This window comes from Aspergillus lentulus, assembly GCF_001445615.1.
Source record: "Aspergillus lentulus DNA, contig: Alt08, strain: IFM 54703, whole genome shotgun sequence".
NCBI lineage: Eukaryota > Fungi > Ascomycota > Eurotiomycetes > Eurotiales > Aspergillaceae > Aspergillus > Aspergillus lentulus.
The window spans coordinates 4,332,144-4,358,792 of NW_028322118.1; the positions used below are offsets into that span (position 1 = coordinate 4,332,144).

Below are 26,649 nucleotides of genomic sequence, written 5' to 3' on the forward strand. Positions count from 1 at the left end.
AAAACATGAGATAACACAGGAATAGAGACAATCATCAAGGGAGATGATATGGTGATCGCACGGTTTTAGACTGGATGAGAGGCCGTGGTATTCCTAATTTCATGGCAACGTTAGGAATTGGAGTCACATCGTTATACTGTTGGACCGGTCTAAATCATGTTCGCTGCCGCTTGTTCCTCGGCCGCGCGAGGCTTATTCTTCTCTGGAGAGCCTGCTCTTGCTTCCTCCTCGTCCAGTTTGCGCCGCCACTCGGCCAGACTGTCACTCAACCCGTGGGTTTCCTTGGTTGGAGTTCGATCAAAGTCTGATTGCGTGCTCAATCGATAGTTGCGATTGGTACTCTCCCAGTGACTGCGCAATGCCTCCAGCTCATTAGCAAGGGAGTCCAACGCCATGGAGCCACGATTGTCAGGGAACGGGTCATCTTGCGACACGGCGCTGTCTGCCCTCGGCCGACCACTGACACCACTGATCGTGTTGCTTGATGCATTGCTGTGGGTTCGCGAGATACCGTTCATGCCCTGGACAGGCTGCGACTGTCGTCGATAATGCCCGACGGAGGCTTCAACTTGATCCAGAAGCATGGCGACCTTTTGGTCGGCGTCTGATGCGCGAGCCTCGAGAAGGGCGTTCTCCTGCTTCAGCTGCTCCAGTTCCGCCCGATTCTTCTCTGCTGCAGCAATGAGCTCCAGTTTGACGCTCTCATATTCTGACCGCGATTTGTCTTTCTCAGCCTCGGCGGCAGACAAGTCCTCCTTCAGTTTCGCAATCTGACTCTCGAGGTTGGCAATGGAAGATGCAGTATCTTGCTGCAAGTCAGAGATGGACTGCTGCAGCTTCGAGCGTTCAGATTCCCATTCCGCTGGTGCTTCTGAGCCTTGGCCGGATGCCTGACTTATGCTTCTTTGCGCCGCTTCGAGGTCGGCCTGAATCTTAGCATTTTGCGCTTTATAGCGGGTCAACTCATCTTTCATCCGCTTGAGCATCTTTTCGGTCCCCTTGACATAGTGAACAGCGGACTGGTAGTCGTTTTCCAGTTGCTCGAGCTTCTCTCTATACGCACGGTCTGCTTCCTGCTCCCGAGTTTCAAAAGATGCTTTGAGTTCTTCATGAGCCTTCAAGCTAGCCGACAGTTGCTGTTCCAGCTCACGAAGTCGGCTTTGCTCGGGCGTACCGAACCGAGAGCCTGGGGATTCCAGCCTGGGAGAACGTCTGCTGTCAGTATAGCTGACTCCACGCTCTGCGAGAAGGTCCTTCAGAGTGGCGTGTTGGATGGCCAAGGCTCCAGCCTCTCGCTGCTGATTCTCCAGCTTTGACTTGAGCTCTCTGTTCTCAGCAGCATGCGCTTGGCTCTCCTTCATAACGGACTGAAGCTGTCTGCGAAGTTGCAGACCTTCTCGGCTAGCTTGCTCTTGGTAGGCCTCAAGCCCAGCGATTCTCTCTTCGGCTCGCCTCAATTTGTCGGCTGCCTCATCAGCCGCAGCTTGGTTGGCCTTGGCCAGTTTGTTCGCCCTTTCAACCTGAGCTTCCAGAGCAGCCACTCGCTGGTCGGCCATTGAGCGGATAGAGGTCTCGGAATCGAAGGAGGAGGCGCGTTCAAGTCCGGCCAGAAACGCGTTCTTGTGGGTTTCAGCTTCTCTGGCGTTAGTTTCAGCCAACTCCTCTGCGTCCCGCAGGCGCCGGGTGGCGTTCTCCAGCTCCGCCGTCCTTTCTTCGTGCTCCGACCTCAACTGCAGTAGTTTTCTTTCAAGTCCTTCCCGCAGCTCGCGTTCTTCCTCCAGTTGCCTTTCGAGCAAGGCAGTCTTCTCCGAGGATGCAGTCACCGCTTCCCGAAGACTGCCGAGATTGTTACCAAAGTCCCTCAGACGGGATGATGAGTCTTCAAGCCTCTTAAGCAGTTCTTCCTTATCCAATGCGAGTTGTTTTAAGGAGGCTTCGGCTTCTGAGCGCAGTAATGACTCCTCTCTTGCTGTCGCCTCCACGCGGTGAAATTCTGCGCGCAAGCTCTCCACCTCCAGCGTATTGTTCTGCATCTCCAGCTCCGCCAGCCGCCTCCTCGTGGCTTCACACGTCTCTTCGGCCAGTTCCCTGCCGCGCTTCTCTTGATCCAGCTCTGCTGAGACTGCTTCCAGCTTGGATTTCAGTTCATTCTGAGATGCGAGAGCCAGAGCTAGTCGTCGGCCCATTTCGGTTGAACGGTCGGCTATCGCTTCATCTGGATCCTGCGAGCTTCCGTCAGGCTGCGGAGTACTCCTTTGGCTTCCACCGTGAGCTGCAAGCTTGGCGCGCGAGTAAGCTGCTTCATTGACAGCCACATCTCGTTGATGTTCTACTTCGGCGACTCTCTTAGATGCGATGGCAGCCTGTCGATCCACTGTAGCCTGCATTTTTGCTAGCTCTGCCCGCATTGCAAGGAAGGCCTCAATCAAGGGCCGATCCTCATCCGCGAACATGTCTGCCGCACGCTCGTCCGCGATAGCATTGTTCGAAAAGTTTATCGTGTATCCGGCTTTCTTGGCCAGTGCAAGTTCAGAAGCATACCAGGCATTGCGATTCTTGGCTGCTTCCAGCTCCTTGATCAGAGCCTCCTGGTGAGCAGTAAGTCGGGGAGACCTGGGCTCATCCCCCATGGACTTGGAATTCCTGTGACCTCGGGATTCGATGGATCCATCAATACTGGCATGCCGCCCCAGAACAGACTCGTCCGCACTATCCATGGAGCCGCGTTGGCGATGCTGACGTAGAGAGCGCTGTCTGGCTAAAGGAGCAGCTTCGCCAGCCTCCATGGCTCTGGCAGACATTCTTGACGGCGTTTGAGTGGGAGTTCGATGTCCACTTGACATTGGCCCTGGGTCGTTAGCAGAGCGAGGGTCTTTGGAGGAATCTCTCGCTACCGGGGACTCCCTGTCTCTCTCGGATGCCATCGCCCGGACAGTGTCCGCTGCCGGACCGCCATAGTTACGATCGGTTGGCGTTTTACTTCTGGGATTCATGGCGTGCTGTGGTGTGCTGCCTCGGGGACCAGGCGTAGGTGCCTGACCTGGCGGAGGAGGGCCCGCGGGTGCCTGTGCGATGGACGCTCTTGGTAACCGGGAGCCCGGGCCTGGACCATGGTCGCCTGGTCGACCGTTCGGGGTTACCATCATACTCTCCCTTGCTTGACCTGGTCCTCGCCGTTGCTGTGAGTCTGCAGGTGATGTATTCTGCGCTTCTCGCGACGTTCTGCCAGTTGGCGCCCCGTGTCTGTCATTGCTTCCTTTCCTCATGGCCAGGGCAGGTGCACCGACCTTATCTCCGTTCTGGGGTTCAGTCGGGTAACGGATCTTGGCGGTGTCAAGAATATATGTCATACTGAGCTCCACGGGATCCCTAGGTGCAGAGCTTGGCTCACCGGCCAAGACAATGATTTGTTTGCCAAATGCTGTCATACTGTGGCCTGATCTCGGGGAAGGCGCTGGCCCCATGTTCTGAAAAGAATACCATCGCCGTGTCGTAATGCGGAAAGCGGCTAAATCTCCCAGGTCGATGCCTTCATCCGTACGACCGCCGAATATATACATGACGTCGTTGACAAGAGCCGCGGCATGTCCTTCGCGAGGAGTGGGAATAAATCCGACACAGTCCAACTGAGACCATTGATTCGCTCGCGGGTCGTAAGACCAGACATCGTTGAACCATTGCAGGCCGTTCGTACCACCAAATCTTTATGAGATGAGTAAGCCAATCCGATGAGTATTGAAAGATAAGTGCTGAGATTCTTACAGGTAAAGCTTGTCGTTGAAACTGACCATCGTATGGTTAGTCCTCGCGGGAGGAATCTGACCAGGGGACGGTCCTCCCTCGTGGCTATTGCGAATCAGAAACTCCCATTTATTCGCAGGATTCTGAAGCTGATTGAGATCGAAGGCGACAAGATCGTTGAAAAAGTAACCTTCAACCTGACCACCAAACACGTAAAGCTTGGAGCCAAGAATATTAATGGTGTGGCCATAACGTCCTGCTGGACGAGGATTGGGGGGAATTGCCCGCGACCACTGTCGGGACGCTGAGGGAAATCATAACGTCAGCAAGTTGAACGTGAGCTGCAAGTACCAAAAAAGGTGGATACCCACAGGTGTTGAGAAGATATAGAGTGTCGTCCAAGGTGTCATTTTCATCGACCTTCGTATCTCCTCCGAACACGATGAAAGCATTCCCAACCAGCAAACTTGCATGGCCGACTCTGGGACCGGGTCCCTCGGAAACAGTAGCAATGGGGAAGCACGACAAATTCCCGCCGCTGCTTTCAACCATCCAGAGATCGCCCTTGACAGTAGATCCATCGATCAATCCACCCATCATGTAAATGTCACCTTCTTTCGAAGCGACCGCGTTGATTGCTGCACCATATCGCGGGAACGGATTTCCTTGGGGTGTGGAAAAATTGAGTCGACGTTGCGACCAGGGGTAGAGCGAAGCACCGGGGCTAGAATTAGGAGAGGTGGTGTTCGCGGCCTGTGGTGGTCGTTGTGCCTATAAAATCCCAGAGTCAGAATGTACAACATAGTGCTCCTTTGCTCCGCAAGCACCCAATCACCAACCTGAGATTCGGATTCGGCTCTCGGCCGCGCCCTTTGATGTTCAGGACTGTTCGTGCTATTGACCGAATTCAATGAATTATTGTAGCTACTGCTGGGTGTAGGCGTTTGGGAGATTCCTCCGCTCTGCTCCTTCGCTCCATTAGGAGCACCCGGCGATGTGACAGTTGGAGCACCTTCTGAGGTATGTACATTCCTTGTCGCCGGTGGTAGGCCGCTAGTCTGCTGATTCTTCTTTGATTTGAACAAGAATGCCATCGTGGATATTCGATTCGTAACGGTCGTTCAGGGCGCAAGATCGTGTGGTGTAGAACACTTCGAACAAAAACAAAGCTAGTGTAAACCGGTCCAATCACGACTCTCCACGAGCCTCAATGATAAGCTGCATAGAGCAAGAAATCGTAGCGAATGTCAGTGGAAAGGAGCAAGCGCCAGGCTGAAGGTTACCCCTGCGAGCGAAGAGACCGACTGATCGATGGAGGGAGGTGGTGCAACGGACGTTCGGATTCAAATATTGAAGCCAGCGATGAGAGTCTAAAGAGATTGTCAGAGACTTGATGCGACTGAGATCATAATTCGTTTCTGGGGTTTTGTAAATAATACCTTGGTGCAGTAGTGGCCGCAGAACCCCCTACTATCCCTAAAACGACCTCACACAAGCGCAACTGCGACTCCGAGCGAGCATAGGAGACTGAACGTGAAGCGAAAACAAAACGCAAACAGGACGGAAGAAAGAAAATCGTATTAAAGAAAACAAAAAGAACGGAAAATGAGAAAGAGGGAGAGGGAGGAAGATAGAGAGAAGGGAAAGCGAGAAAAAAAGAAATGAAAGGCAAGCGGAGAGGAACGATGTCAAGAACTCAAGATGGCCAAATCAGTCAAGGTAAGGCAGTTTGGGGGTTCGTATGGGGTGGGATTGGAGAACCGCAGCAGCAATACCAGACAAAAGTCTTTGGGCGGTGCCGGCGTTTCAAAGTTCCCTGAACAGCCGTTAATTATTTTATTATTAGTGGTAGGTAATTCTTATTCTGCATTAAGCCAGGTAGATGGCCTTGGTGGCTTGTTATTATCGAGCGGTTGACGGAAGGGGGAAATTGAGCCACGACGGGGCCACGAGGTTGGAATCGTTTTCCCACCACAGTTCAGATACTTAAGACAGTGGATAGATAGGTAGTAGTATCTGGATAGATAGCGGTGGCTCATGATATATAGTAGCTACTTTTAAACTGGCTCGAGACCAGACTGGGCTCCAATTGCTTCAGTTGAACACAAGATGCTAACCATCAATGATGCCTTGAAGCAGATTCTCTTCCTCAACAATACTAGGAGTACTCAGTGGTCGACAGCGAGCGATTTTAAAATCTAGCCCGTCCAGCATCCAAATGAAACCAACCTCCCGTACAGCCATGGATGCTATCTTATGCTACTTGGTACCTTACAGCTTCAACCAAGAACAGCCTCAACACCGTACAGATATTATTGCTCTGTGATGCATGTTTGCTTCGGGGCGACCACTAAATCATACACTGAATTCTTTTTGCAAATCAAACCCGAAGGATCAAGGATAAAGGATACCATTCCTTCCAAATGAACATGTGAGGGCCCGAGAGTCCTTGGCTATGTCGGAACGAAGATTAAGTGTGGCTCCTTCATTCCAGTGCTTGGGTTGTTGTTATGACAGTACAGTACAACCTGAAGACCCTGGGCTAATACTATCTAGACTAAGGTGTATTCATGAGAATTGTGCGTTTGGTGGATGAATCACGATCTTGAGTCCATGTCGAATCCTTGCCTAAGATGCATCCTAATTTATGAGGAGCAACCTACCTTACTTTGCAATGTGTGCTCACGGCCGCAGAGATCTCCTACGTATCAATATTAAGACAACCTAGGAATCAGGGAAGATCATTCCCTCAAAGCAGTTGGTGAGGACGATCTCACTAAAGTAGGTAGGGTTGGACGGTTGACGGGATTCAGGGGAGTTTGTTCTCTTTGGCCTTTGCAAAAAGGTGGAGAAGCAAATCATGGAAGAGATGATGAACATCGTGATCATCTGTTGTATGTATTTGCATCATTCCATGGCCCATGGACGGGGAGAAGGGGGATCACCAATTAATCTCATTGGGGGTTCCTGGATTCAAAATTCAGGTACCAACGGGAGGTTGGGAGGGGATTCGCAGGGTTGCTGGGCCTATCAGCGGCCACATGTTCTATTTAGTGCCCCCTGACAGAAGCCAAGTAGGAAAGGGATGATGGAGAACATATAACAGTGAGATGGAATTTTCCATTCTGTCTGCTCTGAGAATTGAGTGGCTTTGGGCGTCTTCTGCTACTAATTATATTACTGTTAGGTAGGTGTCTAGTACTCCAAAGTCTGCCTACTATCTACCATGGTGATAAATTGACAGGCGGTCCGTTTTATGCTCTTGCTTTCAACACTAGTGGCGCCTTGTTTGTGATAGCCTTTGGTCGGTCTCGATGCACGTGTCATCCATAATCCCTATCACGACGGCATTGATACTTGAAAAGATCATGATGCACAGGCAAGAAGAGCAAGGCAATTTCCAATACTGATCCTGTATGGGAAACTTTCCTAAATGAGAGATCTTTACCCAGTCGAGCTCCCGGTTGATAGGGGCTCGTAGAGTGCGGAGTCAGATTATGGTCCTACAACAGCAGAACATGGAAATTCTGTCGAACTTCACTCAAGGTCAGACTTCTAAAAGAAGAACCAAAAGTAAAATATCGATCTGCGATTCTCAAAGTACACATTGCGGATAGTACTTTCTTCCTCATTCAGCAATAGTACCAAAACCCGAGTATTTGAGTCGCTGTGCATCTGTGATGTAATAATGCTAATGCCGGTAGATGAGGAGAAAGAATGGGACCGGATTAAGTAATGTTCCACGATCTCCCACGCCAAGACATCACCGCCGGAGCTCATGAACCTCGTTCACTCCCAACCACGGCGACAGACAGCTGCTTGTAACGCCGTGGGCCCGGGACTGAGCTTGCTTGTTATAGACTTGTGGGCGAGCTTGCACTCATTGATCTTGTGACTCGATTCGGGATATTCCAGCGAAAACGCCCCTTTGTCGACCGAGGACTTCCTGTTTGAACTGCTCCCGGAGGAGGTATGATAGGCATCTACGGAGTACAAGGTAGGAATTTTATTTAATCTCTGCTACCCCGCCGGCAAAAAATTCACTTTGGAGTCTGCGGACATTGTCATAGCAGATATGGTACCTAGCGATATGACCGGTGGCTGATTAATTGATATTCAGACCTCCTTTCTTACGGTGACGCCATTCAGAAGATGATCACCTCTTACACACCATGAGGGATCCCACCATCAACATGGAGCAAGACATTGCAGCGAAATCGCAGGCGACAAGCCTTCAAGCTGAACCACGCAAGAATCAAAAGTCCGTCCGTGTCGCTTTCGGTCCGGATTTGGACACTTATATCCCTGCGCGCGATAAATCACCCGCGCCTTCCTCAGGCCACCACAGATCTTACACCACTGTTGAGCATTCGCAACCATCTATAGCGTCGCTTCACCGGCCAGCTAGTTCATCAGCAGGAGATAATGCGGTAGTCTTCGAGCCGAGTCCTCGGTTGACTTCAGATCGGGCTTCAGACTCGAGCGGAAGACCGACAGCAGCTCTGAAAAGGGCTCGAAGTGACTATGGGCCGAGACTGGGATTCGACAAGTCCGCTGTTGCCGATGAGGAAGAAGACTTCGCCATGCGACATGGGTGGCAGGAGGAGTACACCTCGAGCGAGTACCTTAAGGTTCTACACTCGGTAAGCAGTCGGTTCGGCGCGGCGCGACTTCACCAGGGTCGTTGGGCCCGGATGATTGGCTGACTCTTTCAAGAACTTTTATATGTACTTCACAGAGAAGCGGCACGATACGAACGGCATCCCAAGAGACCCGGTTGGAAGCTGGCCCAGTCAGGATTGGCGCATGAAGGATCGTTTGAAGACAGTTTCGGCTGCCCTCGCCATCTGCTTGAACATCGGTGTCGACCCTCCTGACGTGGTGAAGACGAACCCATCAGCCAAGCTGGAATGCTGGGTGGATCCTACATCGACCACGGGCGGTGGCCAGAACAAGATAATGGAGCAGATTGGAAAGAAGCTGCAGGAGCAGTACGAAACTCTCAGCTTAAGAACTAGATACAAGCAGTATCTTGACCCTTCAGTTGATGAGACGAAGAAGTTCTGCATCTCTCTGCGCCGTAATGCTAAGGACGAGAGAGTTCTCTTTCACTACAACGGTCACGGTGTTCCGTTGCCGACACAGTCGGGAGAAATCTGGGTGTTTAACAAGAACTATACCCAGTACATTCCAGTTAGTTTGTATGATTTGCAATCCTGGCTCGCTGGTCCCAGTCTCTTTGTTTTTGATGTTTCCCACGCCGGGAACATCGTGCAAAATTTCCACACTTTTGTGGAGAAGCACGAAAAAGAGAATCTTGAAGCCAAAAAGCGTGACCCGAACGCCGTCGTTCAGAACTACGGGGATTGCATCCTTCTGGCGGCTTGTCAGAAGAACGAGTCACTGCCTACCAATCCCGATCTTCCGGCCGACCTTTTCACGTGCTGCCTAACCACACCCATAGAAATAGCGCTGCGCTACTTCATTCTCCAGAATCCCCTCCAGACGAACCTCTCAATCGACGAATTCAGAGTCCCTGGTCGTTTGCAGGACCGCAGAAGCCCTCTCGGCGAGTTGAACTGGATCTTCACCGCAATCACTGACACCATTGCATGGAACACATTGCCACGGGCATTGTTCAAGAAGCTTTTCCGGCAAGATTTGATGGTGGCTGCGCTTTTCAGGAATTTTCTTCTCAGCGAGCGCATCATGCGCACGTACAAGTGTCATCCGATATCCTCACCCGAACTCCCAGAGACTCATCATCATCCGCTTTGGAAAAGCTGGGATCTTGCTGTTGAGATGGTGCTATCTCAGCTACCAGCTCTCATTGACCATGAAGAAGGCCGCAGACAATACGAGTACCAACATTCCACCTTTTTTGCGGAGCAACTCACTGCTTTTGAGGTCTACCTCTCATCCGGGCCAACCGAGAAGAACCCGCCGGATCAACTCCCTATCGTTCTGCAAGTTCTACTTAGCCAGGCGCATCGACTAAGGGCCCTCATCCTCTTGAGTAAGTTTCTGGACTTGGGGCCGTGGGCTGTTCATCTCGCTTTAAGCATCGGTATCTTCCCGTATGTCGTCAAACTGCTACAGTCCGCAGCCCAAGAGCTGAAACCTGTCATGGTGTTCATTTGGGCGCGGATTATGGCAGTGGATCACACTGTTCAGAACGATCTGTTGAAGGACAATGGGATCCATTATTTCATCTCTATCCTTAACCCTTCGTCGCCCATTCCTGTGGGTAACGCGAGTGAGCACCGAGCAATGTGTGCTTTCATTGTTTCGATATTCTGTAAGAACTATCCTCAGGGACAGAATGTGTGCCTCTCTGGCGAGCTTTTTGACTCTTGCTTGAAGCATTTGACTGATGTGGAAAATCCTTTACTCCGACAATGGTCATGTCTCTGCATCAGCATGCTCTGGTCCGACTTCCCGGAGGCCAAGTGGATGGGAATCCGGTGTGCAGCACCCGCAAGACTCTGTGAGCTGAATTTCGACCCCGTCCCGGAGGTCAGGGCAGCAATGCTCCATGCAGCGACCACATTCTTGGGCATCCCTGATTTGACCGATCAGGTGGCGCAGATTGAAGAATCCCTGGCTTTGGCTGTGCTGCCCATGGCATCAGACGGTAGTGTCCTGGTGAGAAAGGAGCTCCTTGTCTTCTTCTCGACCTTTGTCAAACGCTACCAGAACAAATTCCTGGTCGCCGCATATGAAGAGTTCCAGGATGAGAAGCAAACCCTTCTCCTTCGGCTAGAGTACGACGGGTCTCGAGGCTTCACGCTGGAAGATGTGCAGAATGTAGCTGCCAACTCAAGTAACAAATCACAGAAATTGTCGCAGAATACCACGTTCGGCACTATCTGGAAACAACTTCTTATTCTCTCTGTTGACCCACATCCTGATATTGCGCAAGACGCTAGCACGATTATTGACTACATCCACCTCACCCTTCTAGCGTCTCCCATGGCGTCGCTTACTGACAAGGTCCGAAAGGAAATTATGGAACTCACTAGCCGGTTGTCGCAGAAATTACAAGTCCGCGAAAGAGCGGAATCGAAAAAGGCCGCGCCTCCACCAGCTCCTCCTTCCCAGACGGCTGCTCCCAAACAGGAAGGATACTTGTCGTTGAGCATCAAAAGAACAGCCAGTGTGGCCGCTTCACTCAAGAATCTTGCTTTCGGTGGACCCTCCCAGACCGAGCAACAATCATCGCAGAGCGTAACATCGCCCACAAAGAGCCGCATGCCCGTCACCCCTCGAGGACGTGCTCCCCCCGAATGGACCCGGCCTCCGGAAGTCAACGACCAGGTCGCTCCCGCAGCAGCTTATCACCAGGCTCCAATTCCTACCTCGCGCGGTTTCGAACCCCGAGACCCATCTCTGGCCCCTGTGATACCCCTTATGAGTCGGTTTCTTGATTGGTCCACAGAGGTAACCCCAAGCCTTCTCCATTTGATTTGCGAACAGTACACCCGCATCTATGGACATTTTCTTACCTATCTTCAGTATTTCCGTGAGCCCCAGATGAAGCCCAATGAGCCCGACGAACCCGGTAGCGCCGACTACAACGAGCGCCTCTGGAGACGTAGCCGCAACGAGAAGATCATCACGGAAACCCAGCCCCTCAAAGGAAAAGCAGGCAGCAGTCGCTGGGATAACTCTTTGGCCCTGCTTACTAATACCAGTCAGCCCCTGAAAATGTGTTTCCATCAATTTGAGGATCACCTCGCAGTCGCGGATGACCGGGACACGATCGCGTAAGTAAGACTGGCGCAAAGTAGTGTCTTGATGCTAATTTATTTACCTGTCAGAATCTGGGACTGGCAGAGACACAAGCGTCTTAATAGGTTTTCCAACGGGAACCCCCCGGGCTCGAGGATCAATGAAATTCGTTACATCAACGAGGACGACCAAGCGTTGCTGATGACCGGATCCTCCGACGGGGTACTCAAAGTATTCAGAAATTACGAGTCCCCGAAGGAGGTGGAGATAGTGACAGCTTTCCGCGCTTTGCCGGAACTAATTCCAAGCAATAGAAATGCTGGTCTAGTTTTCGATTGGCAGCAAGGCCAAGGCAAAGCACTGGTTGCTGGGGATGTGAAGGTGATCCGTGTGTGGAACGCGGCCACCGAAGTCTGCACCAACGTATGCTCCTCTTGACCTCTGCCTTGCTATATGACTACTGACTCGGGTGTTGACAGGACATCCCTGCTCGCTCAGGGTCTTGCATTACCTCCCTTACTTCCGACCAGGTGGCAGGGAACATCTTTGTGGCCGGATTCGGCGACGGTGCAGTCCGCGTGTTTGATCAGCGTCTAAAGCCTACGACCTCGATGGTGAAGGTTTGGCGTGAGCACAAGCAATGGATCACCAATGTTCACATGCAACGAGGTGGATTGAGGGAGTTGGTATCCGGCAGTCGGAATGGCGAGATCAGATTGTGGGATCTTCGCATGGATGACCCTATCTCGACGATCTATGCCACCAAAGATACCCTCAGGACATTGAGTGTTCACGAGCACGCTCCCGTATTCATGGTGTATGTGTTTCTTGCTTCTGGATGCCCACAAGTTCTGCAACTGACTGATTGAATAAAAGGGGCACGAATCGCCATGAGGTCAAGACATTCAACATGGATGGAACGTATCTGTCCACGTTCGAACCATACTCAAGCTTCCTGCACCACAACCGCTCTTCCCCAATTGCCAGCACTGCATTCCACCCACATCGTACCATTCTTGCCTGCGCTGCGCTTAATGATAACCACATAAACCTTGTGAGTTGCTAGGCATCGACTCAACCCTCGAGCCCGGTACACGATCCACACGACATAGTTTCTCCTTCACCTTTTCTCTAGGACTCGGCATTGCGTGTCGCACGAGTAGATACGGCGCTTTGGGTTATGACTTTTAATGAAGGGTTCGGTTTCTTTTCAGTTCAGATGATTTGAGACGCATGTTTCTGGCGTAGGACCGTCGAGCTGCAGCAATTCATGGCGTTTGTCATTTTATCCTTATACTTGCCATTTGTTGAAATTTGTTAGCCCTTTCAGCAGTGTACAGCTGCCTCATAATGTACAGCGAAGCTGCAATATTCGAGGTCATGTACCAATTTTTTCTGCTCGTGGGGTTGTCTTTCGCCAAGGGATATCTGTCCTTTACTGCTTCAGTCATGATTCATGCATCTGTAGCAGTATATGGAGATCTGATATGAACTCAGCTAGAACATTTACCCTCAGGGGCTGAGCTGAGCTCTAGCAAGTTCCAATATAGGCAACCGCACCTTGCGGCCAAGATTAGAGGCATCCTTAGAGCAGCAAACCCCAACTCTCACGTAACAGACGCGCAGGCATCGCAGCACGCATTTAATGGTTCATTTTGTTCGGCCTCGGTTGGTTTAACAGTTCCATGTCGGATCTGCGCAACACGAGGTGCACACACGCTTGCTGAGGCAACTTGCACCCCTGACTCACGAGTCACATCATCTCGTATAGAAGCGTGAGCTGCCTGTTAGCAATCAGCACCGCCACAACCGTGCATTTGAGTCACTTCTCTCGCTCCTGATTTAAGTCACATAAGTCTTCACAACATCAATACAATAAGAATTATAAGTCCACAAATTACACAACCAGACCGCCAACAAACAACCACAGAAGCCTCCCATTCAAAATGTCCACCCCCAAACCCCCCAACAACGCCCAACGCCAGCGCCTGGCCGCCGAAACGCTCTCACTGACCGAGTACGTCATCAAAGCAACAACAGGCGCCTCGCAGGCCTCCCGCGCTCACCCTCACCTCCTCCCACCCATCAAACCCAGCTCCAACAGCGCAGCCCAGAGACCCCAGCTCAGCGTCACAAGCCAGGACAGCTTCACCGCCGCGCGTGACATCCTGCAGCGCACAGGCGGCAAAGCCAGGGTGGGTGTCCTCAATATGGCAAGCGAGCGGAATCCCGGCGGGGGTTGGTTGAACGGGGCGCTAGCGCAGGAGGAGGCGCTCTGTCTGCGGAGTACGTTGGCGGCGACGCTTGACCAGAAGTACTACCCGCTGCCGGTGTATGGGGCTGTGTGGTCGCCTGCTGTGGTGGTCTTCCGGGATGAGGTTGCGAGTGGATGTCGGCTGTACCGGGACGCGGAGAAGTTTCTTGTTGGGGTGGTGAGTTTGGCGGCGTTGAGGAGGCCGGTGTTGACGGCTGATGGGAGGCATTTTGGTATGTTTTCTTTGCTTCTGCAGGGTTTGGGTGTGGGTGTGAGACTAACGTATGTGACAGCCAATCCGAATGATGCGTTGGTTTTGAAGAACAAGATGCGGCAGGTTTTCCGGGTCCTTGCTGAGAATGGGATCTCGCATTGTGTGCTTGGGGCGATGGGCTGCGGCGCGTTCAGGAATCCGCCGTATGAGGTTGCCAGGATCTACAAGGAGGTTTTGCAGGAGACGGAGTGGGATGGAGTGTTCGAGGAGATTGTCTTTGCCGTGCTGGATACGAAGGGGGAATCGAACTATACCATATTCAAGAATGTCCTGCGGTCTCAGGATGGTAGATGAGCAGTATATATAGACCACTTTATGTCATTATGAACGATTCTGAATCAGCCAGACTGATCCTGTGTGGTAAGAGAACTGGTTGGTCGTCACGACCTTCCAGGGACAGTAAACTTCCAATCCTCCGGAAACCTTCCATACTGGATGTCATCCCGGTCACGGAAGATATTCTCATACCGCTCCATATGAGTCTCCGGGAGCTCCGCCTGACGATAATACTTGTGCGCCAGCCTCTGCATAGCAGGATCATTCCACATCGTCTCCATCCACTTCACCACATCAGCGCTGGCGCCCTCTAGAGGGAGATTGTACGTGCGGAAGCGCTGTCGAGCAATAAATTAGCCACTGGTTCAACCTCTCATGAATAGAGACAATAAACAAGCAAGGTGAAACATACCCAGAGTACCGGCCAGAAGAACGCATCCGCAATACTGAACCCCCCAAACAGGAACCCGTCGTCCTTCTCGCCTAACTCAGCCAGCTTTGACTTCGCCGCCTGTCGCGCATTATCCCAGATCGTAAACAGACGCTGGATATCTTTCTTTGCGGCCTCAGGTACCGGGATATTGCCCGTATACCGCACTACGAAGTTCGTGGGGTATGTGTTTCGCAGCGTCGCGAAACCAGAGTGCATTTCGGCGGCGGCACTGCGCGCCATGGCTCTGAGGAGGCGGTCCCGTGGCCACAGGCTGAGATGGGGATTTGACTCCGCGAGAAACTCGCAGATGGCGAGTGAGTCATTGATGCGCAACGATGAGCTCAGAGAATGGCATTCGAGCAGGGGGACGAGCCCAGAGGGGGAGAATTTGCGGATCTGGATCTGGTTAATGGTTGGATGTTTAAAGGAACGGGATAACGAACATCATCAACTTTGATTTGTTGCTCGGTATATGGAATTTGGAAATACTCCAGGACTATTTCGACGCGAGCAGTCCAACCTGAAATGATAGCTTAGCAATTGGCTGTACAACTGGAGACGCGCGACGGCGTACGTACTTGAATATCGGGTGAAGAGCCCAATGAGGTGATAGTCTGCTTGTTCTTGATTTGCCGCCATTGCTTGACTTTCTGCTTCTGATCTAACTAGAATGATCTGAAAATGTCAGAAAGGAACCGAGATTGGCAAAAAACAGAGGATAACGAGATAATTTATCCTACCTTGGTACCAGTGGTGGGGTGACTCACTCGATACGAGATGCCCTTCCAGTGACCCACTCTACCTTACTTTAGATACCATTTGAGGTACTGCGGATTCCTGTCAGAAGTTAAAGTAGTTGTAGTCGCTCATGACTAATAGTTGTTGTTGTGCCTTGTTCTGTTCGCCAGCGGGTTGTGAACAGCCATCTGCATTTGAATATATAATCTATCAACGGTTGCCTCGTAGTCAACAACTCGGACATCTATGTCAATGTTTACAAACGAACAATCTCAGCTCGTCATTGGACAGTTGCTGAGGAGCCACCGTCTTGAAAAATAAATGCTTTTCGAACAGAATCCCAGCTTTTCATATGACAGCCATACCTTCAGCTTAAATTAGGGCTGAGAGGTTGCCAGGGGTATAGTTGGCACGTGACCGGCTTTAACGTCAAGTTCTGATGATATTTAGATCCCAGTGATCACAAGTATTGAGCATAGTCTTTAAACGTTTCGTAGTCATTAAAAGGGTAATTCTGTGAGACTAGCCCGAGACCACTTTGGTAGGATTATGATTGATCCCTGGAAGCATCACTGAACCCAACTGAGACCATGAGTATGTGTCAGCTTCCAAACTATGTGAGGTACAGCTGCACAATCACTGTCTTGAAAGGGGGAGTATCACTCAACTTCAAAAGGTACTGGCGCCGGACAACACTGTGGGACTGGGCCTCATTAAAGGAGTGAATAACAGACGCTTTATATATGTTTAGTGTCCCTGAAATGACCATTACATGAAGAGACAGTGAATAAATCATCAGATCCTCAGTTATGTGTAAGATCTACAATGACTTGATCTATGATACAAATTGATGCCATTCACCGTAGTTGGAGTGGTCGCACCTCTCTCTTTCTGCTGTAAAGAGTATTTGGCACTACCTCCTACCCAGAACAGAGCTCTGCAGTGCATTTCTGAGAATGGAAGGCGCTCTTGGTGAGCCTTTCGTGTATACAGCCTTGGGAATTCCCTTCAATTGATTTGCAAAACCGCCTCTACTGTATTTGCTTTTGTACTCCGACTGTACGTTTCTCTACCTTTCCGACATTTCGCTCATCACGACCTTCCTCTATGCCCTTTTGGCCGGTTCCCTTCGAGGTCTTGATGACACAGCCCATCTCTCTTAGAGAGGCGGATCTCCCAGTAGCTCTGCGCCTCCCGTCAGCTTTGAGGTTTTTTTGGTTCCTCTGGTATACTCAAAAGCCTAGGTGAGTGCCCACGGATCCATCAGGACGGACCATTCGACTGCGACCTGGCATTCCTCGTACAGACAGCTTACCGGGATTATCAGAACACTTCGACTTGATGTCAATCCCCGACTCTATACCATTTGAGGACACTCTTCGCTTGCGACTTGCCATAGCTCAACAAGCGTCGAATGAGGAAGCAGATAAGGATACAAAGGAGCCTGAAAGACGATGAGCAATGGAAGGCATATCTACGCGATATTAAGAAGATCGCTGCCGCGGACAATGACAAGGAGATAGGCGTCGGCAAGTTTTCCTCAACTCGTCGTTTCAGCTCCACATCAGAAACGAAACACCGACGGACCCGCCAAAGGGTAATACATCGTCAAGGACAAGAGCAAAGTCAAAGAAAGACGGACCTCCAATGGCAACGGTAGAAAACTCACCAGCGGTCAAAACTATGGCCGACGCTGAAACACAGAGCAGCGACCCTATCCATGATCCTGATTTCGCGCATGAGGCGCGGAGTCAAACTATTTATACCACGGCTGGCAGACTATCCGACGTCTCTGCGGCGCATCCCGACTCAGCGAAACACCTGTTTGCTGGAAGAAGTGACGAGGAAACCGCGAATATGGCTCTTGTAGGTTTCCTCGAGGTGTTGAGCTATGACTGCAAGAAAGCAAGGAGACTGCGTTGGGATCCGGATAGACAAAATGTGACCGTCACGATGGGAAATGCTAGGATTGTAGCAAAGACGGATGGCCGCTTGTCTAGACTAGAGGCGCCGAGGGACGGTCAGATCTTCGCCATTGTTGAAGTGAAATCGTTCATATTGCGAAATTGCGGAAGAACGATGGAAAACCTGATGCAAATGGGAGTCGAGATGGTAGCATGGATCCGCCAAGCGATCCGATAAGAAAAAGAATCGTCTCTGTAAGTGCTGGCGCAAGCGGTTGTGAGATTAAAACTCCCAGTTTCTAATAAGACGCTAGGTAGATCTTGATAAGCTAGCATCGACAAGTGGTCGACCTTACATTCGCTTGGCCTGATAAAGGTTGAAAAGGATGACCTAGGTGAGACCGGTCTCGGGTCAATGGGCTCCTCATCAACGGACGATCGCAGAGAGTATGGCTATAGGAATTTAACACCACTAGCCTAAAAAGGCGTCCGGACGATGCTCCTCAGTCTAGGCGACGTATGTACAATCATGGCGGTATGATATTCCGCAATGCAAACGCTTCGTTTTATTTCTTACCGTAAATGGATTTGCAGCTCGATAACAGAGCTCAGTCTCCTGCATCTTAATGAATAAACGAGGCTCTCTAAGGAGTATACAACGGCGGTAGTTCTGATATTGTAGCATGTTGATCGCTGGCGGCTGGAGACCACCGTAGGTGCTTGGCCAGATGAATCAAAACTTCCGAGATAGTTGGTCGATAAATGACACCCTGGATACAGTCCAGCTTATTTGAACTAACTTGTAATTAATAGTGTTACCTATAATGGACTGAGCAAGTGTCATGATTCTTTTGAGCCCCACATTATGTGAGGACTGCTGGATGGAAGTCCTTCTTCATTGTCTTCCCAGTAGTTCAGGCTCCTGCCAAATACATCTGCTTTAACTGATGGTTCTTTGAAATTTTGTTAAGCCACAGGAAGTTTCCAAGTGCAACAGATAAATTCAAAATGCACCAGAATTGGTTTTGATAATACTTGCAAAAGGGCAGAGACAGAAGCATTCTATCATTATTTTATGCAAGTAGTAACCAGTGACTACAGAGGAGTGGATTGCTGTGATCATAAGGTTTAGTGGGAACAGTGGGCAGCCCGGTTCCGGGAGGACCTCAATTTTAAACCTATCAAATTCAAGGATAAGACTAACCCGGACGTTGCCAAGGACTCAGCATAGGTACATACTCCACATAGTTCCGACGGTCTTCAGGTGATATCTTGTCAAGCAGGCTTTTTGCAGTGGTGTAGAATCTTCCTGGGGAAAGCCCTTGGGTTGATTCAAGTGTGATTGCAGTATTACTTGCGAAAACTAAATAAATGGTTGTCTTTTGAATCCATATTCATACTGTAGCTTCATGCTAGAATCTATATCTCTCAAGTACAGTATAAGCCCTGAATACAAACGATATTGAAGCTATTCATAGTACGACACTTCTTCGAAAACGCAAAAAACCGATGACGACTTCCTATATCATTGCAGCTAGTCGCTAAACTGTGTGTACCAGAGGATACACTCCTGGTAATCTCACAGGGCGATTTAGCTTTGACCTTGCTGTAAATACTGGATACAGTGGGTTGCGACTCAACCTAAGAGTGCTGGATTTCATGGGAATTTCTGTTCTTTATCTTGTCAGTAGATTGCTTGTCTTGAGGAGATTAGAGTACGCTAAAACGCTGGAGGAGATACATATAGAAATTTAACTTGACACTGATGAGAAGGCTGGTTCTATTAAAAAAGCAGGCCGCTCTGCGCATGCTGAAGGAACTCTTTCATGGCGAGAATAAGGCTCTAAGCAGTAACAGAATTTTAGAACATGCATAAAAGAGCCGGCATATGAAAAAAGGTCAAACAAGAAAAGAAAGCACTCGAAAATGCGGTCCCATACGAGGAAACCGAACGCGTAATTTGGAAAAACCAATATATATAAGAGGGATGGTGCATCTTGTAGAAACTAATATATATAAGAGAGATGATGCAAGTGGGAGAAAATAATATATATAAAATAGACGGCGCAGCTTGGAGAAACCAATATTTATAAAAGGAAGAGAAAACCAGACCCTCTACGAGAGCTAGCACAACCAAAACCAAACCCTCTAGGAGAGATGGCGCAAGAAAGGAAACCAAACCCTCTAAGAGAGATGGCACAACCAAAACCAAACCCTCTAAGAGAGATGGCGCAAGGAACGGAAACCACACCCTCTACGAGAGGTGGCGCAAGGAGGGGAAAACCAAACCCTCTAAGAGAGATGGCGCAAGAAAGGAAACCAAACCCTCTAAGAGAGATGGCACAACCAAAACCAAACCCTCTAGGAGAGATGGCCAACTTGGAGAAATCATCTTATATATAAGAGAACTGGAAAACGTAGAAGACAAGGCAGGGGAAAATGAAATGAACTGGAGCGGTATGAAGCGACCAGACGCTCTACGCGTGCTGGATGTCTGCATCTGGACAAAAATCAAGATCAGCAACGGCAGAAAACCCTGATAATACAGAATAGAAACTGTCCTTTTTCGAACTCCCTAGAGTACTCCAAAAACGAACACATCTTGTATTGATGAAAGAGATCGTCTCGTATGTTCGTATCGAGGCGGGGAGGGTAAGCCAGTCCAATCTAGCTCATTTTGAAAGTGCTGAGAAGATTGTATTATAAGGGACCAGGACTCGGAGAAACGATCAAGACAATAAGAAGCTTTATGAAAGAAGCGAATCTTGATGAAGAAGCCAGGTTGGATGAAGAACTCGAGGCCGGAGGAGTAATAGTAAAGGATGAAATAGAGAGTGTTGATGGAAGCTGAGGGGACTGTGTTAAGGAGAAATTTATTTGTGTGCGCGAGTGCAGGGAGAAGAGAAGCACCATCCACCTCTAGGGCAAAGACTAGATTAAGCCATGCTGATACATTCACAGCGGGAACAACATCTCATAGACTAGATGGACCTTTAATTACTGCCAATGTCCTTCTATCCTGGAGCATTCTAGGAAACAGAGCATTATTTCAAAGATGTCTCTCGGTAGCCCTTCCTACGAAGTAACTGTTATAGGGCCTGTTAATCGTATATGGCTAGATATCTTCAGAAAACAACTGCGAGAAGTCAGAATCAGCATAAAGTTCGGCCATGTCTTCGATGCCATATACCACGAGAACTTGGGGGCAACTAGCTAAAATAGAGTTCAATGCTATAAAGCAAATAGTAGAATCAATGCATCAGATACGTAGTACCATTGAGGTGGAGCTAGGGATTATAGTCAGCGTTTTGATGGTAATCGCTGCAACGAAGAATATGAGGAATGTAGCAGTACTTATGTCTACTGTTGTGGTGGGAGAATGTTCCAATCCCTGATCAATGAGACCAGGCATCGAGAACAGAACGTGCCAAATAGGCTGCTGATTTCCAGATGACTAGATGCTGAACACTGGACAACTATTTATTCTTGAGTGATGGCTGACTACATACTCCTCACATGAGGCGGGGGCAAACTTTGTAGCAAAAGCCTGGTATGACTGAGCTTGCGAATTCCTCAGAAACCACTTCGGGGTACGATATAGTGATCAAAAGCCTGTTACTCTCGAGGAATCGAAAGTGGACCCTCAGAAGACATCCCGATACTGCGAATATAAGACGCTGATTGATATTGGGTTATCTGGGTCAATGCGAGCAGCTTGTTGAGAAATATTTTACATGCTGCTCTGAATAGCTTCATAACTCCCTAATTAGGGTTCCTAATTAGGGAACAGAGGACCGCAGACGCCCTAATCCAATTGTTACACATTATCCGCATGCGCCACAGTGCAAAATACCCATTGCAGTTCTGTATGCATCCAATAATCAGGCTCAAAGGCATATAAAATAAAAGTAATATTTCTTACGTCTAAAGGACGGGTTAAAAACTCACTCATCATCTCACTTGTACTGCTCCCTCCTGTAATCCAGCTCTCTCTTTCTCCTATGATTCCTTATCTCCATGCCTTCACTCCTCACTAGATTGGTACCTCCACAGTGAATCCCTATAGCAATTGGTATTAACGATTTCAATTTCTTCCCAGTGATACGTACTGCTATTCAAGACTTGGAAATGATGCTGTATTCACTTAATCATGATACTAAGGTCTCTTCATCTTCACAATCTTCCTTCTCAGCTTCTCCTTAGCCGAGACCATGGCGTCTATAAAGCCGGCCTCAATTCTCTCCAAGTCGGTCGACTTTCTCTCAGCATATCTATCTTTCTCTTTCGACTGCCTTTGCATACTTGATATGGATAAAGTCCAACAACAGAGTGAAGAGACCTTACTCTCTTCTTTGAATGCTCGGCACCATTGCTCAGTCGGGCTCATATGGACGTTCTCCGAAATACGTGCGTGAAATGTCCTTAGGCAAACGGAGTTGCCCTTCCCGGATCTCAGGAACAGAATGCCATCAGTCACAGTACAGGTAAGATAATTCCATCACTATCTGTTCGTTCGGAGCATCGGAGTTCTCACGAAGAAACATTAACAAAGGTGGTCGTGCTAATCAGATTCCTCGCAGACGATAGCAGTCTCCTTCCCCGGGCCAGGAGCCGTCAATACTCGAAACTCTCAAATCGATGGACATTCCAATATTATATACTTATTGGTGAAGCATTGATGCCAATTTCATTATCCAACGCTGGCTATTCTAACTTCGTTTCCAATGCCGTATCGTGAGAAGTGAGAACACGGCATCATCTTATCGCAACGACCCTGACTGGGACAAATTGGAGAGCTTCAACTGGTTCACGGGAAAAGAAGAAGGCGTCTTCATTTTCCGGGAACTGGACCCAAAATCCAAGTCTGTGCCAGACACGACCCAATGGCTGACAGTGCTGGGACCTCCGTGTAAAGGATTGTTAGGAATGCACTTGGAAAAGCATTTTTGGGTCATCGACGATATCCCCCCAAGGACGGAGAGGGCCGCAATTCACCAAAGAAGTGGCTCTTCACAGAAGGACTGCAACGAGGGGGCCAAATATCTCAAGCGGTCCCTCATGACTGGACTTCAGAAACCGGGATATCCATGCACCATGCTCATCACATCTATCAGAATCACAGCGCAATTCTCGATTTGTGGAGCCAGCACGTGTATGGTGCAATTGGCAAGTTGGAACCTCAAACGACGCTCCGGACCGTGTAGGCAACGCGTGGATGTCTTACCAGGTCTCGGCATTAGTTTCGAAGACTTGGTGCTGCAGGCTTCGCGGTCTGTTCCTAAGTACAATCGAATAATGCCGATCGCCACCAGAACAGCCTGGCCCCGTACAATGGACCACAGGTGGACGTTCTGCGCTATTTCTTATCTCAGCCGTACCAGTTCGAGCGACGCGTCACGGAGAAAAAAACGAGCCCAAGGATATCATAATCATCAGTCCATACAAGGACCAGAGGGGACTGGTCAGAGCCCGCTTCGATCACCTAATTGCACATTGTCAGGGACGAAAACAGTGTGGATGACAAACGCCGAAATGCAGAGGTGGTTTCGTACACCAGATGCTGGTTATTTCAGGGATCTAAAAACCCCGATGGCTATGGTCAGGTAGGGACAAACTCCCAGGAAAGACGGACATGCTTCCTGAAATGAGGTAGTGGATATGGATAAAGTCCAACGATAGACTGCGTGAGACCGGCCGCGATTCGCGGACTGCGTTCCTAATCCACATCTCACCTATATCGGCCGCCACAGGACCGATGTCCCAACTGGTAGTCACATCTCTCACCTCTGCGTCACACGCGGGTATTCTATCCCTGCTCATCTCGCTGGAGAGAGTGTCTAGACCGGACTAGTAACTCCCTCAAAGGTTGCTTCGGCCATATGGACCATGGCCCGTGGAGGGCACAATATTTGCTCAAGGATTTGACTGTCGTTGGGGCTGAAGGGTCGGAGTCAGCTGTGGTGATTTCTCTGATGACAGAACAATGGCAAAACCGACTAAATGTCGCCTTCAGCTGAGCACAGGAAGTTTGTCCGTCAATAGGAACCTGAATATCTACAATTTGTTCGCTTTTTAACTTGCTTGAAGATGATTCGGCAACCGCAACAAGTTCCTAATGGAATTGATCAAGGATGTCACAAAGAAGTGTCACATATTTACATGGCCTGGTTGTCAGTTGTAATGGCCTCTGTGAACGAGAGCAGCGGCACCTGCTCTATTGGGGACAAATTTTGGGCTTCAATGACGGAAAGTCACCCTTTGGAAAGCACAACATCGGCTTGAATGAGAATTCGCCTGTCGATGCGGCTCAAGGATCCAGGTAGCCCGTTGTGGTCTTCCTGATGACGGAACCGTCCAGGGATGTCATGAATGTTGGATTTGTCGGCGCCAGAAAGCGACTAAATGTCGCTCTCAGCCGGCGCAAAAGTCCTGAGCATTATTGGGGACTTGAGGGTCTGGTACTCTGACGTGACTAAGGAGATTCATAATTCCCACCGGCAAGCGGAACAAGTCCTTCTTGGATCTGCTCAGGGACGTCACATGCGTCATACTCTGACTTGGTACAGCGCAGACACCGTGGAAGATCCGTACACCGAGATGGGACTATCTGGCGCATGATCGAGTTATCTAGCTTCCGCCCACGAGAGCAGCGGACCGGCTGTTGCAGCCACGGCAGGGGTACAATCGCAAACGGCCACCCTTTCGGTCCCCAGAGCACGGGTCCCGTTCACAGTGCGCTTCGTACAGACAAGCGCTTCAGCAAGTGCCGCCAAAGCGACCACTGCCTGGTTTGTCTGTAGCGTCGCGACAAGATGAGGGAGAGACCGCTGACGAAAACATGGAAATGGTGGACTTCCAGGCGCAAGGACTCCATACCCCCGGATCAAAGCCTCGCGAAATGTCGAGTTCGCCCTCCAAGCGTATCGGGACCAAATGAGGAACAGACTGAGATGATTCGTAGAATCGTTCTTGCTGCCGCACGGCTTCTGTCTCTCACCCAGATGTACGTGGCGCTGACATAGCCCTACAAGAGCAAAAGCAGTTTCTGTCGCGAGTGAACGGTCGTGCTCCCCGGAGCAACCAAATTTGTCTTTCGAGCGTGGATACAGGAATTGCCATAGCCCTTGGCGCGATGTTACAATAGCAGCAGTGCCTTATATGAGGGGCGCGATGTCCAAGCCCTCGAATGTCAATGTGCTGCGCCTCCGGGAGCTGACTGCCCGCGAAGAGCGTTCCAGAGCAGAGGAGGAGAGCGCGGCCACACAAAGATGCCATCTTGAGGAGAGGCTCTGTCGGGCTCGCGAAAGAAGCAGTCATAGACGATAGATGTCTGTTGTTTTAGTTATCCAACAATGAGACTGCACTTTCTCAAGACACGAGCTTCTCCGATTCCAACCTTGACTGGACTGCTGCTATGTACGGAGATATGATCGACTCCTTGGTGGACCTCATATATGTGCTCGACAACATTGGACAGGCGCACCGTTCTCATCACGGAATTTCCTGCAAAAGAAGCCGCATACATTGATGGTCGTGCTGTGTACACTTTGAAGATTCATATTAGTATTTAGTGGACTGCGCAGTATGACCAGTTCTTGGGGGGATGGATCCAAGCTTGTAGGACGTGACTAGGAATCTATATGATAGGAGTGTTGAATTTGAGTGCCTCAGGTTCCTGCTCAGCCAAGCAGATCTATGTACAGCAGACTATGTCAAAGGTTCCCATGCCTTATGCACTGCTTTAACTGCCACAGGAGCAGAAGTAGATTAGACAAAGAGCAAATCTAATATTACTCTACTAGGTCCGGTCCATGGCACAGCGGTTGCTCCTTGCTAAAGCCGCAAGCTTTAGAGATGGTTTACTAGTACTGTATGAGACATTAGAGATGTTCCAATTCGACTGTGATGCTTCATACTTGCAGGAATATCGAACCCTACTATAGTAAGCATTACATACTAGTACACTGATTGTCCAATAAGTCAGCCGGCTACTTGCTCTGTGTGGAACAGCTCAGGTTATGGAATATCATGGTAGACATAAACCAAGTATAATGAAGGTGAAAACTAGCGGAAAGATACTGGAACTCTGTTAGGCCTCTTACCATCGGAGGTTGATGAGATGATAAGCTAAGGATACTAGCAACCAGGCCTTCGTGGCCTCTCGGTTCTCCAGGTTGACCGGCTGTACAATGTTGTCGATGTATTATATCGACGGCCAATGCATATTCTCAAACCAATGTTGCCAAATCTGATATTGATAGAGCGTGGAGAACAGGAGCTGTTTGAAGCATTTCATAGAAACACTGCACAACCTCCTCGAAAATTGACTACATAGCGGCAGACAGGGATGCGGGACAACGTGCCGAAGTGATGTTGCTACTCGGCTGACAGGCCCCTCCAGCATCTCCAGCATGCCAGGGGCTAATAGATCCACAATATTGGCACTGCCTAAAGCTCCTCCAATGATATCATGGTCTTTCGACAGATCCCTAGACATATCCATCTTGTTACCAGCGGTACGGAGTCAAAACCTGGTTGAGTGTGTCCTTCACAGGGCCGTAGGCCTCGAGATTCGAGTGGAACGTAAGCAAATCTACTAAGCAATGAACTAAAGGTTAGACACACTTTCGGCAAAAGCACATAAATGGTGAGGAAGCTGCCAAACGCATGATACTTAGATGGTTATTTGATCGTGAACACAAAGATCAGCTTTTGGCTTTCTGATGACATTTGTGGGCCAGGGATAAACATTTCCCTGAATAGCAGTCGAAAAGGAAAAGAACTTTACGCTCAGAGGATGGATGGAAGATACCTAATGGGAAGCTGGAAGACTTCATGAAGGAGGCAGGTGAGGAAAGAAAAGACCGCTCATCACCTGAACGGAGCAGGCGCCCAACGATACAATTTATGGTTTTTCTGACTCGACCTTGGAAAATGTCAGACAGAAAAAACATGTCCAGAACACGACTACAGAAAAGATTAATGCGTTGATCCAAGATTATTTGAATGTTTTCCCCATAGAAACTCACACCCTAGGGTCCTACAATTCACCGGCAACAAGCCTTACTCGTGGAAGCAAAGCTGTAGTCCTAAGGTAGGTTGTGTAGAGCTATGGAAAGTCGCAAGGTAACGTAGATCTTCTAACTATACTGCAAACCCCCAAAGCTATCCACTGAACCCTCTGTCTCGTAAATCCTCCATCCTCTTTCTCTCCTTTCCCATCACCGTATAGAACCCCAGCCTCTCTCATGCTATCCATGCTTCCCAGCCTGGTTGTGTGATCCACCAATTCACAGTG

The 26,649-nt window shown here is 49.6% G+C and overlaps 5 protein-coding genes across 5 annotated transcripts; 3 read left to right on the plus strand and 2 right to left on the minus strand.

Moving 5' to 3' along the window:
- Positions 1–149: 149 nt before the first annotated feature.
- ALT_4598 (putative cell polarity protein (Tea1)) lies at positions 150–4,835 on the minus strand (the record flags this gene model as incomplete). Its single annotated transcript, XM_033559007.2, has 4 exons — positions 150–3,702; positions 3,763–4,045; positions 4,113–4,512; positions 4,581–4,835. The coding sequence occupies 4 exons, from the start codon at positions 4,833–4,835 to the stop codon at positions 150–152; spliced, it is 4,491 nt and encodes a 1,496-aa protein (XP_033414898.2).
- Positions 4,836–7,913: 3,078 nt separating this feature from the next.
- ALT_4599 (ubiquitin-binding TORC1 subunit KOG1) lies at positions 7,914–12,538 on the plus strand (the record flags this gene model as incomplete). Its single annotated transcript, XM_089599775.1, has 5 exons — positions 7,914–8,384; positions 8,458–11,507; positions 11,562–11,895; positions 11,952–12,289; positions 12,349–12,538. 5 exons carry the CDS (start codon positions 7,914–7,916, stop codon positions 12,536–12,538), a joined length of 4,383 nt encoding a protein of 1,460 aa, XP_089456113.1.
- Positions 12,539–13,418: 880 nt separating this feature from the next.
- On the plus strand, positions 13,419–14,294 carry ALT_4600 (uncharacterized protein; the record flags this gene model as incomplete). The annotated part of the gene is made up of 2 exons (XM_033559005.2): positions 13,419–13,959; positions 14,020–14,294. The coding sequence occupies 2 exons, from the start codon at positions 13,419–13,421 to the stop codon at positions 14,292–14,294; spliced, it is 816 nt and encodes a 271-aa protein (XP_033414896.2).
- An 86-nt stretch (positions 14,295–14,380) lies between these two features.
- On the minus strand, positions 14,381–15,348 carry ALT_4601 (glutathione S-transferase; the record flags this gene model as incomplete). Its single annotated transcript, XM_033559004.1, has 4 exons — positions 14,381–14,614; positions 14,689–15,105; positions 15,153–15,229; positions 15,288–15,348. The coding sequence occupies 4 exons, from the start codon at positions 15,346–15,348 to the stop codon at positions 14,381–14,383; spliced, it is 789 nt and encodes a 262-aa protein (XP_033414895.1).
- Positions 15,349–17,094: 1,746 nt separating this feature from the next.
- ALT_4602 (uncharacterized protein) lies at positions 17,095–17,589 on the plus strand (the record flags this gene model as incomplete). Its single annotated transcript, XM_033559003.1, has 1 exon — positions 17,095–17,589. The coding sequence occupies one exon, from the start codon at positions 17,095–17,097 to the stop codon at positions 17,587–17,589; it is 495 nt and encodes a 164-aa protein (XP_033414894.1).
- Between the last annotated feature and the right edge of the window lie 9,060 nt (positions 17,590–26,649).